At 44.8% G+C, this 14,181-nt stretch overlaps 1 protein-coding gene across 1 annotated transcript in view; it reads left to right on the forward strand.

Annotated features, from left to right (window-relative positions):
- SHC4 (SHC adaptor protein 4) overlaps window positions 1–14,181 on the forward strand; it is a 142,945-nt gene that overhangs the window by 114,318 nt on the left and 14,446 nt on the right. Inside the window, exon 8 of the mRNA XM_040342647.1 lies at window positions 3,933–4,095. Coding sequence (XP_040198581.1) covers window positions 3,933–4,095 — 163 coding nt within the window. The remainder of the gene's footprint in view (window positions 1–3,932; window positions 4,096–14,181) is intronic.

The following is a 14,181-nucleotide window of genomic DNA, read 5'->3' on the forward strand; positions in this document are numbered from 1 at the left end:
ACTGCTCTAATGACACCAATTTCTGCTCTAGTGACACTGTCCACTGCTCTAATGATACCAATCTCTGCTCTAGTGACACTGTCCACTGCTCTAATGACACCAATCTCTGCTCTAGTGACACTGTCCACTGTTCTACTGACACCGATCTCTGCTCTAGTGACACTGTCCACTGCTCCAATGACACCTATCTCTGCTCTAGTGACACTGCCCACTGCTCTAATGACACCAATCTCTGCTCTAGTGACACTGTCCACTGTTCTAATGACACCAATCTCTGCTCTAGTGACACTGTCTACTGCTCTAATGACACCAATCTCTGCTCTAGTGACACTGTCCACTGCTCTAATGACACCAATCTCTGCTCTAGTGACACTGTCCACTGCCCTACTGACACCAATCTCTGCTCTAGTGACACTGTCCACTGCTCTAATGATACCAATCTCTGCTCTAGTGATACTGTCCACTGCTCTAATGACACCAATATCTGCTCTAGTGACACTGTCCACTGCTCTAATGACACCAATCTCTGCTCTAATGACACCAATCTCTGCTCTAGTGACACTGTCCACTGCTCTAATGACACCAATCTCTGCTCTAGTGACACTGTCCACTGCTCCAATGACACCAATCTCTGCTCTAGTGACACTGTCCACTGCTCTAATGACACCAATCTCTGCTCTAGTGACACTGTCCACTGCTCTAATGACACCAATCTCTGCTCTAGTGACACTGTCCACAGCTCTAGTGACACCAATCTCTGCTCTAGTGACACTGTCCACTGCTCTAATGACACCAATCTCTGCTCTAGTGACACTGTCCACTGCTCTAATGATACCAATCTCTGCTCTAGTGACACTGTCCACTGCTCTAATGATACCAATCTCTGCTCTAGTGACACTGTCCACTGCTCTAATGATACCAATCTCTTCTCTAGTGACACTGTCCACTGCTCTAATGACACCAATCTCTGCTCTAGTGACACTGTCCACTGCCCTACTGACACCGATCTCTGCTCTAGTGACACTGTCCACTGCTCTAATGACACCGATCTCTGCTCTAGTGACACTGTCCACTGCTCTAATGATACCAATCTCTGCTCTAGTGACACTGTCCACTGCTCTAATGACACCAATCTCTGCTCTAGTGACACTGTCCACTGCTCTAATGACACCGATCTCTGCTCTAGTGACACTGTCCACTGCTCTAATGACACCATATATATACTGTATATACACATGTGTATGAGCTTTGGGGTGCACACCCTAATGCAATGGGCTGTGCACACCTACAAAGTGATCATATTTACAGGGCTCAGAAAGAGCCCCCCTCTCGCTGCCACCTGCCGCCGTTCCTGGGCTCTCCTGTTCCAACGGGGAGCTTGGGACCATGGTAAGCAGTTGGGTCATCTTCCCAAAGAGGGGATGGAGGAACATCCTTTCCCTAATCTCCTGTATGATGAATAAAGCCGAAAGAACGTCATTTTCTAGTTTTAGGTCTCATTCACACCTAAGCGGTTTTATGCTTGGAGCTCTAATACGCTCAACAAACAAAATCCCATTCATTTCAATGGCCCCTGTGCACATCTGAATGTTTTGTCGCATGTAGCAAACTCTTGTTGCCCAAAAAAGTACATCAGCTTCTTTTAGGCAGATTGGCCACATAGGGGTGGATTCAAGAAGCAATTGCTTACTTGCCCTGGCGTAACGAGTGCTCCTGATTCAGGAACCTTGTTACGCCGACTGCAGCCTAAGATCTGCGTGGCATAAGGCTCTTATGCCCGCATATCTTAGGCTGCATTCTTGCGATGGCCGCTAGGTGGCGTTCCCGTTGTGCTCAGCGTATAGTATGCAAATTGCATACTAACACCGATTCACAACGTTGCGCGAGCCCTGCGTACGCAATTTACATCGTTTCCGTACGGCGGTTTTTGCGTAAGGCTGCCCCTGCTATTAGCAGGGGCAGCCAATGTTACGTATACCCGTCGTTCCCGCGTCGCGAAATTTGAATTTTACGTACTTTGCGTAAGTGATTCGTGAATGGCGCTGGACGCCATTCACGTTCACTTTGAAGCAAATGACGTCCTTGCGACGTCATTTGCCGCAATGCACGTCGGGAAAGTTTCCCGACGGAGCATGCGCTCTACGATCGGCGCGGGAACGCGCCTAATTTAAATGATTCCCGCCCCCTACGGGATCATTTAAATTGCGCTCACGCAATTTACGGAGCTTCTGCTCCGTGAATCAAGGGCAGCGCAAAAAAATTGCGGGGGCGCAGGGCAAAATCGTTGCTCTGCGCCTCCGTAATAAATGCGCAAATCTAGCTGAATCCGGGCCATAGACTTTAATGGGAATGTCTGAAAATGCTCAACATGAGCATTTTGCAAGCATTTTACAAGCGTTTTGTTGCATGTTTTCTGGCAATACAGCTGCTTCCCCCCCCCCCCCCCCCCAATCTTTTCCCCTAGTGCCTTCTATTGGCTAAAATAAGAACACCCGAAGCTTGCATACACATATAAAATGCATGAAATATGCTTCTCTTGTTTGTTATACGATTAGCTACCTTGGGGGGCAGGGGAGACATCAGTGGTCCAATGGACCCCTGATGTTTCCATAAAAAGTACCTGTCACTGCCCAAAAGCTATCACAAGGGGCTTGTTCAAACCTTGTGATAGCAATAAAGTTAAATTAAAATAAAATATAAAAAAAAATATTAGAAACATTTTTTAAAGGCATCCCTGTACCCATGTGCTCACGTGCAAATGCAAACGCGCATTGAGGTCTGGTACGCATATGTATGTGTGTGAAGATATTTGCGCTTGCTGAGCTGTGCGAAATCTAACTGCCACCAGTGGTGGTCTGTGGACCCCACTTCACATCTATGATGGGTGGAGAACATATTGGATACATGCAACCCCAAGAGGACACTGTGGGCCAGATTCAGAAAGATCAGCGTATCTTTCTGCTGGCGTAACGTATCTCATTTACGTTACGCCGCCGCAAGTTTTTCAGGCAAGTGCTTTATTCACAAAGCACTTGCCTGTAAAGTTGCAGCGGCGTAGCGTAAATCTCCTGGCGGAATTCAAATTCGGCGGGTAGGGGGCGTGTATCATTTAAATGAAGAATGCGCCGGCCGCGACTGAATCCCAGTGCGCATGCTCCAAATGACGTCGGCAAATCGTCATGCTTTTGACGTGTACGTAAATTACGTCCAGCCATATTCGCGAACGACTTCCGAAAACAACGTAAAAAATTCAAATTTCGTCGCGGGAACGACGGCCATACTTAACATTGGCTGCGCCTCATAGACCCAGGGGTAACTATACGCCGGAAAAAGCCAAACGCAAACTACGTAAAAAAAAAGCGCCGGGCGGTCATTCGTTTCTGAATCGGCGTTACTACTCATTTGCATATTCCTTGCGTAAAAATACGGAAGCGCCACCTAGCGGCCATTCTGGAATTGCAGCCTAAGATCCGACGGTGTAAGACACTTACACATGGCGGATCTTAGGGATATCTATGCGTAACTGATTCTCTGAATCAGTCGCATAGATACGACCAGCCGAACTCAGAGATACGACGGCGTATCTCTTTCTGAATCTGGCCCTGTTAGTTTTCCTTCATTGTAAAACATAACTGGAACACAGATTTACATCAGACATAATAATGTATCACCCAAGGCACTTACAGAATCAGCAACCAGTCTAGAGCACAATGAGATTTTTTTTATCATCCTTTTTTTTAATTATAAAATATGCACACTTTTAGGAAGAGTGAGGCCCTAACATGTTTTATCAGTAGAAGAGGGGACTTCATGAAGACGTTATTTGTAATATTTTTATATAAAATGTATTATAGTTCCTGTTTTGCACTGCCTATATGTTTGGAAAAGTTCTTACCAAAGATCTTCTTGAAATTGTCTTTCTTTCTGTTTAGTGAACTGTTAAGCCCTCATAACGTGGCAGTAGAAGAAAAGGAAGGCCATGAATACTATAATGAGTTACCAGGAAAGGAGCCCCCTACTGGTGGGGTACTTGACAAAAAAATGAGGGTTGAAACAGGAGGATTCAGCCTTGACTGTGATAAGCAAAACCCCAAGGTAAACTCACACTAATTTTACAATATCTTTTTTAATAGATTACAAGAGTAAATATAAAGATTAAGCAAATATAAATACACACACACACACACACACACACACACACACACACACACACACACACACACACACACAGTATATACAGTATATTGTACAGGATGCAGAGATTGCGTCCTGGATTTCCCTGCTGTTTGAACTGTGGCCCTTTAAAGTGGATGTAAACCCTCACATATACCCAGTGAAGTGAACAACATCAGATGATACACAAAGGCCCAGATTCTCATACATTCGCGCTGCTCCTGGGCAGCGTAATATATGAGCTCTACGTTACACCGCAGCAGGTCTACAGGTTTACATCCTGATTCTCAGAACACTTACCTGTAAACTTGCGGCGCTGTAGCGTTAGATTGCTCGGCGCAAGCCCGCCCAATTCAAATGGGGCGGGCACCATTTAAATTAGGCGCGCTCCCGCGCCGAGCGTACTGCGCATGCTCCGTCGGGTAAATTACCCGACGTGCATTGCGCTAAATGACGTCGCCCCGACGTCATTTGCCTAGATGTATACGTAAATGGCGTCCAGCGCCATTCACGGACGTCTTACGCAAACGACGTAATTTTTATTCAATTCGACGCGGGAACGACGGCCATAGTTAACATTGGTTGCGCCTGCTAATTAGCAGGGGCAACCTTACGCGTCGGGTACGCTACGCAAACGACGTTAATTTGCTGCGTCGACCTCGCGTATGTTCGGGAATCGCCGTACTTACCTCATTTGCATAGACGACGGGGAAAAGCGACGATGCGACACCTAGCGGCGGGAAAAAAAATTACTTTTAAGATCTGACAGCGTAACAGCCTTACGCTTGTCAGATCTAATGGGTACCTATGCGAAACTGATTCTGAGAATCAGTCACATAGATACCCGGGGCCAGATGAGGTGTTACGACGACGCTAATGGTGTTGCGCCGTCGTAACGCCTTTGAGAATCTGGCCCAAAGATGAAACAAATCCTCCTACATGGACTTTACTTGTTTATGTGCAGTCTTCTCTTCTATACACCCCTTCAAAGTGCTGAAATCCAGTGGCGGCTGGTGCTCAAATTTTTTGGGGGGGCGCAAACGAAAAAAAAAAATTGCAGCCTCACTGTGCCCATCACATGCAGCCACTGTGCAATCAAACGCAGCCACTGTGCCATGCCACCAAATGCAGCCACTGTGCCATCAATTGTCACCACTGTGCCATGCCATCAAACACAGCAACTGTGCCATCAATTGTCACCATTGTGCCATGCCATCAAATGCAGTCACTGTGCCATCAATTGTCACCACTGTGCCATGCCATCAAATGCAGTCACTGTGCCATCAATTGTCACCACTGTGCCATGCCATTAAACAGCAACTGTGCCATCAATTGTCACCACTGTGCCATGCCATCAAACGCAGCCACTGTGCCATCAATTGTCACCACTGTGCCATGCAACACAGCAACTGTGCCATCAATTGTCACCACTGTGCCATGCCACCAAATGCAGCCACTGTGCCATCAATTGTCACCACTGTGCCATGCCATCAAACACAGCAACTGTGCCATCAATTGTCACCACTGTGCCATGCAACACAGCAACTGTGCCATCAATTGTCACCACTGTGCCATGCCATCAAACACAGCAACTGTGCCATCAATTGTCACCACTGTGCCATGCCATCGAATGCAGTCACTGTGCCATCAATTGTCACCACTGTGCTATGCCATCAAATGCAGTCACTGTGCCATCAATTGTCACCACTGTGCCATGCAACAACGCAACTGTGCCATCAATTGTCACCACTGTGCCTTGCCATCAAATGCAGTCACTGTGCCATCAATTGTCACCATTGTGCCATGCAACACAGCAACTGTGCCATCAATTGTCACCACTGTGCCATGCCATCAAATGCAGCCACTGTACCATCAATTGTCACCACTGTGCCATGCCATCAAACACAGCAACTGTGCCATCAATTGTCACCACTGTGCCATGCAACACAGCAACTGTGCCATCAATTGTCACCACTGTGCCATGCCATCAAACGCAGCTACTGTGCCATCAAACGCAGCCACTGTGCCATCAATTGTCACCACTGTGCCATGCCATCAAACGCAGTCACTGTGCCATGCCATCAAACGCAGCCACTGTTCCATCAATTGTCACCACTGTGCCATGCCATCAAACGCAGCCACTGTGCCCCTCAATTGTTGCCACTGTGCCAATTGTCACCACTGTGCCCTTTAATTGTCACCACTGTGCCCCATGATGCCACTGTGCCCATTGTCACCACTGTGCCCCATGATGCCACTGTGCCCATTGTCACCACTGTGCCCCATGATGCCACTGTGCCCATTGTCACCACTGTGCCCCATGATGCCACTGTGCCAATTGTCACCTCTGTGCCCTTTGTCACCACTGTGCCCCATGATGCCACTGTGCCCATTGTCGCCCCTTTCCCTGTAAAAAGCACTTACCTGAAGCTTCCATGTCCTCCCTCGATGTCTTCTGCCGCCGTGGTGAAGCTTCAGCCACTCAGGTTCCTGATAACCAGAATCCGGGAACCTGATTGGCTGAAACGGCCGTCAGTCTTATGCAAAGAACGCAGATTGCCTGCGCTCCGAGTATAGACATCCGAGAGCCGGAGGGCGGTACTGGAAAAGCCTATCAGAGCCGCTGGCTTTGATAGGCAGTTCCCCTCAGCCAACCAGCTGCCGCTATTCGGGTAACCGGCGACCCATGTCCAGTTATATGAATAGACCAGGCAGCTGGCAACCAACAATAACATACATTTGTGCATTTATGCACGAATGTGTGTTATTTGCTAGAGGGGGTGGCGCTGCAGGGCCCTCTATAGACGGCCGCCAGAACTGCGGTTAAAATGTCAAAATGACATTTTAGCCGAATAAAAGTTCTTAAAGGGCCCGTTTTTTTCTTGTACTGTACAGTGTGTGAGATCTGATTGGAGGAAAGGGACACACCACCTTTCACACATGGCAAGGGGAACAAAGGAACATGAAGAACTGTGTTGTGAATAGACAAGATGTGTGCTGACCACCCTCCCCCGTCGCCATTTTTTCTCTGCTGTCGGGACAACTTGCTGACTCATGCTGATAACAAAAGAATGGAGCACCAGAGAGATATGTCACTTAGAGCTTTGGAAAAAGACAAGTAAACACTACAGATATATGTACTTAGTTCAGATTTAAAGAGGTTGTAAAGGTACAATTGTTTTTCCTAAATAGCTTCCTTTACCTTAGTGCAGTCCTCCTTCACTTACCTCATCCTTCCATTTTGCTTTTAAATGTCCTTATTTCTTCTGAGAAATCCTCACTTCCTGTTCTTCTGTCTGTAACTCCACACAGTAATGCGAGGGTTCCTCCCTGGTGTGGAGTGTCGTGCTCGCCCCCTCCGTTGGACTACAGGTGAGTCAGGACTCCCACTAACATACAGATCCTTTCTCTATCTGCAATGTAGAGAGCGTCCTGACTCTCCTGTAGTCCAAGGGAGGGGGCGAGCAGGACACTCCACACCAGGGAGAAAGCCTTGCATTACTGTGTGGAGTTACAGACAGAAGAACAGGAAGTGAGGATTTCTCAGAAGAAATAAGGACATTTAAAAGCAAAATCGATGGATGAGGCAAGTGAAGGAGGACTGCACTAAGGTAAAGGAAGCTATTTAGGAGAAAATAAATTGTACCTTTACAACCCCTTTAATGACTGAGGTTTACAACTACTTTAATGGGAATGACCTGTTTGCAGTTTGAGTACTCAGGGGTTCTTACCCATGTAGGGGGAGGGACAGTGGCGGCTGGTGTTTTTTTGGGGAGTAAACAACTACCCTCTCCCCCCCGGTGGCACCTCAAACCCCCCAGCACCCCGCCCGCTCGCTGGCTTACCCCATCTAGGTGGCGGGCATCGAGCAGCCTCGGCGGGCATCAATCGATGGGCATCGGGCAGCGGCTCCTATGTCCTTTCCTCCATAGCTGCGGCCGTGTGACCCCTCCCCTCCTCCTAGGCATCCAATAGGATCACCTGTCCTTTCAGCCAATCAGGTGACAGGTCTCAGGACCCACTTCCTATTTGGCTGGGGGGAGGATCAGTGTTACAATAGCGAATGAATATTCACTATTGTAACACACCTGGGTGGGCTCCGTTTGCATCCTCTGCGCCCAGAGCCCACCCTATTTTGCTTAAAACCCCCCCTCATTGGAATCCATGCATCCGGCGTCCTGAAAGGGGCCAGATGCATGGATGGGGGGGGGGGGCGGCACCCTGCACCCTTGATGGACGGGCCGCCCCTGGTAAAGGGGTTCTAGGGTAGTCTGCTTGGAGAGGACTGATTTACAGTGCTCTTAGGTCTGGTAAGTTCTCACTTGGGACTTGGAATTCAGAGATTCGTAGAGACTTTTTGATGGGAAAGAACCTCCAAACCCTAAATATAGGGACCTTGGCCTAAGGGGTTAAAGAAAATGTTAACCCAACACTTCATATTCCTGATATGTGCCTACTGTACCATGAACAGTATCCTGTTCCCTTTATATTGCTTCTTTTGTGTAAAAAACCTGGTGATCCTTCCAGTCCCTCTGCTTTTCAATTAAAAACTGACCACACTGGGCATTAGAGCACATCATGGTCAGTTTTCTGGCTGTGCTGGAACTCAGCCTGCTGTCCTCCAATATTCAGACTTGTGCTGACATGCCCTTCTCTACATCGCCATTCACTTTAAAGATCAGTGTGCTGCTGTTTCTCCTCCACAGCTCTCTGAGCTCCATATACAACTGAGAGGTATGTGATCACTAAAAAAAGGTATTATAATTTTTCTGTGTACACAAATTTCATTTCATTTCTATTCTAAACGGATTGGGTTGTTTGAGGCTGGGTTCACACTACTACACTACTTTCATCCTACTTTGCTCTGCTACATTGGTCCTACATTGATCCTACATTGGTCCTACATCCATCCTACTTTCATGAACAGAATACTACTTTGGTCCGACTTCCATGATATTCAATGGGCCTGAAGTAGGATCAATGTAGGACCAAAAGTAGTACAGGGAGCATTTTCAAAGTCGGACCGACTTGTGTAGGACGCTACAAGACGCTCTCATAGGGAAACATTGAACACAGAGCAAAGTAGGATGAAAGTAGTGTAGTAGTGTGAACCCAGCCTTATACTTTAAGCCACCTGCAGGAGAGGCCTAAAGAGGAGCAGGAAACCATCAGCAGGTGTCTGTGTAGTGGAGTGTGTTGCAGTACACAGCTGAATAATCAGTGTGGACTGGCAGGTGACTGAGACACCGTTACTGAACTGAACTCTTTGGCACTCCTGAGGCATGAGGGAAACTTCGAAAACCCTGTTAAGGGGCGAGTAATACTGGCGGTGAGCCAAAGCATTATTTTTTCATTATACCATAGTTATGGACTGTTTTCAGTTGTTTGCTTAAAGTGGTTGTAAACCCTTACAACACACTTTATTCTACAGGTAAGCTTATATGAAGGCTTACCTGTAGCTACTCTGAATATCTCCCAAACCTGCATGGTTTAGGAGATATCCCCCTGTGTCTGTTACCGGCAGCTCCCGCATGCATGCACATGAGTGACATCATCGCGGCTCCAGCCAATCACAGCGCCGGAGCCGCGATACCTGGAAGAAAGCCCCAGGCAAGATGTCGGCCGCCGGAGGGGGGGGACGAGGACCGCTGTGGGGGCTTTGATCTGAGGTAAGTAATGCCTAATGCTATGCATACTAGCTCATTATGCCTTTGTCTTGCAGGTTTTTTTTTAGGGTTTACAACCACCTTAAGAAAGCTGTTTTTGTTTGCTTATTTTTTTAAAAGCAGCAGGCTGGTGATCTCAATTTCCCATATTACAATATATATATATTTTTCAAAATGGATAGAGTTAAGCCCCATACACACGGTCACACTTTTTGACAACCAACTTCAAAATCTGCAAGTTTCCTAATTTGTCTGACTGTGTGTACGCTCCATCGGACCAACTTTTTTGGGTTTCATTCAACAAAAAGTTGGGTCTGCAAACGGACCAACTTTTTGGCAACAAAAGTCCGATGGTGCTTTGTCTGACTGTGTGTACAGCAATCCAACCAACTTTTGGACAAAGTGCAAATATGCATGCTCAGAACCAATGTTAAAAGCAACAAACAATAGCAGAAGTTAGAAAAAAGAAAGAAAAAATTGCGCCAACCAATAATATAATAGTATAAACAGTGAAGTCCTTTGTGTTTTCTACAAGTGAAAAATAGAAAAATTGTGCACCATATGAGTGCATTAAACATGGAAGAAAATTTAAAAAATTCCAGTATCAAAGTCCATAGACGATGAATCCAACCCGGACAGCACCCAGTGTGAAGATGATTGACAGTTGTGACCCGCCACCATATGGACTGAGGCTTACCAATAGGTAATTAAATAACAGCGTTATTCAAATTACTGCAGGATACTCCAGAGTGCGGGATAACAGCCAGGAATACACCAGGTCACGGCCCCTTTAAGAGATCCACGACGGGATACAGCAGGATACACTAACAGTATTCGTCCTCATAGCATCTCACAGCCCAGTCAGTGTGAACATAAAAGGAAGGAGACCGCACATAGGGTAGTATGCACTAACAGGTTTTAATTAAAAGGTTAAAATCTACTTACAAGCGAAGGTAAATAGGAAGCAAGTAAACATTTGCCAGCCGGCATCTAACAGGAGCCCTTCCTGTACGCGGTGACGTCACTGCACTCCGTCCCAGACGCGTTTCGTCACAAAATGACGTTCTCAATGGGGATGGGCTCTGCAGTGAACCACCGCTTAATATATCCACGCCTCGCTTTGACTGCCAGGAACCGGAAATAACCAAATCGCCATTTTGAAAATGGGAAAACTGGATATTAAATATGTGTGGGACCTTAAGTGCCCTTAACTAAATTAAAAATTAAAAATATATATATATAAGGCTAAAGACAGGGAGCTATCTCTTTAATAAAAGAGAGACAGTGTTAAAGATATAAAGAATTTTTTACATATAGGTGAATTAAATGATGCAAAACGTGCATAAATTAAAGATCCATCCTGAATAGATGCAGTCAGTCCCTCTCGTGGTCAGAGCTGGAACTGCCGACCTATAGATAATTTTACCTGAGTGAGCAAAACCTCACACATAAATAAATCAGGATGCTACAAACCAGATGATGGATATTTAAGAAAAATTATACATAAATAGGAAACCCATTAAGGATTAAAATTAAGTATAAATTAATATAATCATATAAATAAATTAATATTCATATAAAATAATATATAGTCAAAAAATGGAACATGATTAAACCAACCCCCATCTCCAGATTGACATACTATTAATAGTGTGAATTTAAATAGTGAACCCATTATTAATATATTTAAAAAACAGTGAACCAAAAAAAGTGAAAATAGAAAAAATGGTCCCATCCTGGTGGAGTCAAAATGAGGCTAAAAAGTTTACAAATAAATAAATATATAAAACTACTATAATATATAAAACTACTACTACTATACAAAATCGCTTTTAACAGCATTATTGACACAAAACTACCATGGTGACGTCAAGCATTATTTATAAACGCATTTATATCCGTGCCTATATTTAGGCCATGAGGCGTATAGCACTTGAGCCGGTGTATCCAGGCCATTTCCAGCTTGGAAATTTCTCTAACTAGAGCACTCCCCCTCCAATTAGGTTTAAATTTGTCAATACCTAAAAATAGTGTATTTGATGGGTCTTTATTATGTTTGAGGAGATAGTGCTTTGACACTGAATGTTTCTCGAAACCATTGAGGATGTTGGTAATGTGTTCGTTTAACCAAACAAATATAAAAAAGAACTGGAAGCTATAGTGGCCAAAGGGTTCTATGAGGGGATCCTATCTCCTAAAGAGAGGTTATATATGGTTCCATTGGCACCACGGACGCCAACGATTTATTACCTGCCTAAGCTTCATAAGGATCCTGTCTGCCCCCCGGGGCGTCCCATTGTCAGTGGCATCGACTCTGTGACGTCCCGGGTAGGCAGATATGTGGATTTTTTTCTACAGCCACTAGTCAAGAGGATACCATCATATGTAAAAGACTCTAGGCACATTATTAATCTTTTGGCCGGTCTTACTCCTAGAAATGGCATGTGGTTAGTCACGATAGATGTGACATCTCTGTACAGCATCATTCCCCATGGCTTGGGTTTTGATGCTGTCTCTTTTTATCTAATACGTGACTCCGGCCTCCCTGATAAACAGGTAGAGTTCATCATGTCACTTTTAAGGTTCGCCACCTCCTCGAACTATTTCTGGTTCGAGGGGAAGTTCTATAAACAAGAAACGGGCGTGGCCATGGGGGCTAAATATGCCCCCAGCTTGGCCAATCTGTTTATGGCCAAGTGGGAGGAGGATGTCATCTATAGTACTAATATACCAGAGCTCATGTTATGGGCAAGGTATATCGATGACATCCTCCTCCTATGGGATGGTTCCCTTGATAGGCTGGAAAGATTCATGTCAGATCTGAATCTTAATCAGAGGGGGATCCAATTAAAATTCGAAGCTAGCCAATTCGAGGTCCATTATTTGGATCTCAAAGTTAGTATTAAGAACAATGAGTTTGGCACTTCAACATTTTTCAAAGCGACGGATCGCAACTCTTTTATTCCTTTAAACAGTTGCCATCATAGTCAGTGGCTCAGATCGGTTCCAAAAAGCCAGTATCTCAGGCTCCGTAGGAACTGTTCTGATCCTCTTGAGTTCTCTGAGCAGGCCAAGGTACTGACCAGTCGTTTTTTGGAGAAGGGTTACAACATAGAGTCCCTAAATGAGACTTTGGAGACCGTTAGCCGTATCCCTAGAGAGGAACTTTTGGTGGAGCGACCTCAAGTTGCATGCGACCAATTTCAGGGTTGTGCTCCCTTCATCACTGATTATTCTATTCAGCATGGGAGTATCAAACAACTTTTGAATAAACATTGGCATTTGGCAAGGAATTACCCCATTCTTAAGGGGCTTTTGCCCGAGAAACCAAGGGTTGTTTTTAGAGGTGCACCATCCTTACGTAATCAGATTGCACCAAATATTTTAAATCCCCCTCAGAATGGCTCAAATACCTTTTTTAATCAATTAACGGGTTTTTATCAGTGTAGAAGGTGTAGAGTCTGTTCCATGAATTCATGTAGGAGTAGACGTACGATTAAGTTTGAATCAACCACCACAAGGAAGGAGCACCCAATAAAGCCCTTTATTACCTCCGAAACCACAGGAGTCGTGTATTTAATACAGTGTCCATGCGGCCTACAATACGTGGGCCGTACTAAGCGACCTCTGCGTGTTCGGTTAAACGAACACATTACCAACATCCTCAATGGTTTCGAGAAACATTCAGTGTCAAAGCACTATCTCCTCAAACATAATAAAGACCCATCAAATACACTATTTTTAGGTATTGACAAATTTAAACCTAATTGGAGGGGGAGTGCTCTAGTTAGAGAAATTTCCAAGCTGGAAATGGCCTGGATACACCGGCTCAAGTGCTATACGCCTCATGGCCTAAATATAGGCACGGATATAAATGCGTTTATAAATAATGCTTGACGTCACCATGGTAGTTTTGTGTCAATAATGCTGTTAAAAGCGATTTTGTATAGTAGTAGTAGTTTTATATATTATAGTAGTTTTATATATTTATTTATTTGTAAACTTTTTAGCCTCATTTTGACTCCACCAGGATGGGACCATTTTTTCTATTTTCACTTTTTTTGGTTCACTGTTTTTTAAATATATTAATAATGGGTTCACTATTTAAATTCACACTATTAATAGTATGTCAATCTGGAGATGGGGGTTGGTTTAATCATGTTCCATTTTTTGACTATATATTATTTTATATGAATATTAATTTATTTATATGATTATATTAATTTATACTTAATTTTAATCCTTAATGGGTTTCCTATTTATGTATAATTTTTCTTAAATATCCATCATCTGGTTTGTAGCATCCTGATTTATTTATGTGTGAGGTTTTGCTCACTCAGGT

The sequence above is a fragment of the Rana temporaria genome, chromosome 3 (assembly GCF_905171775.1).
Source record: "Rana temporaria chromosome 3, aRanTem1.1, whole genome shotgun sequence".
Taxonomy (NCBI): Eukaryota; Metazoa; Chordata; class Amphibia; order Anura; family Ranidae; genus Rana; species Rana temporaria.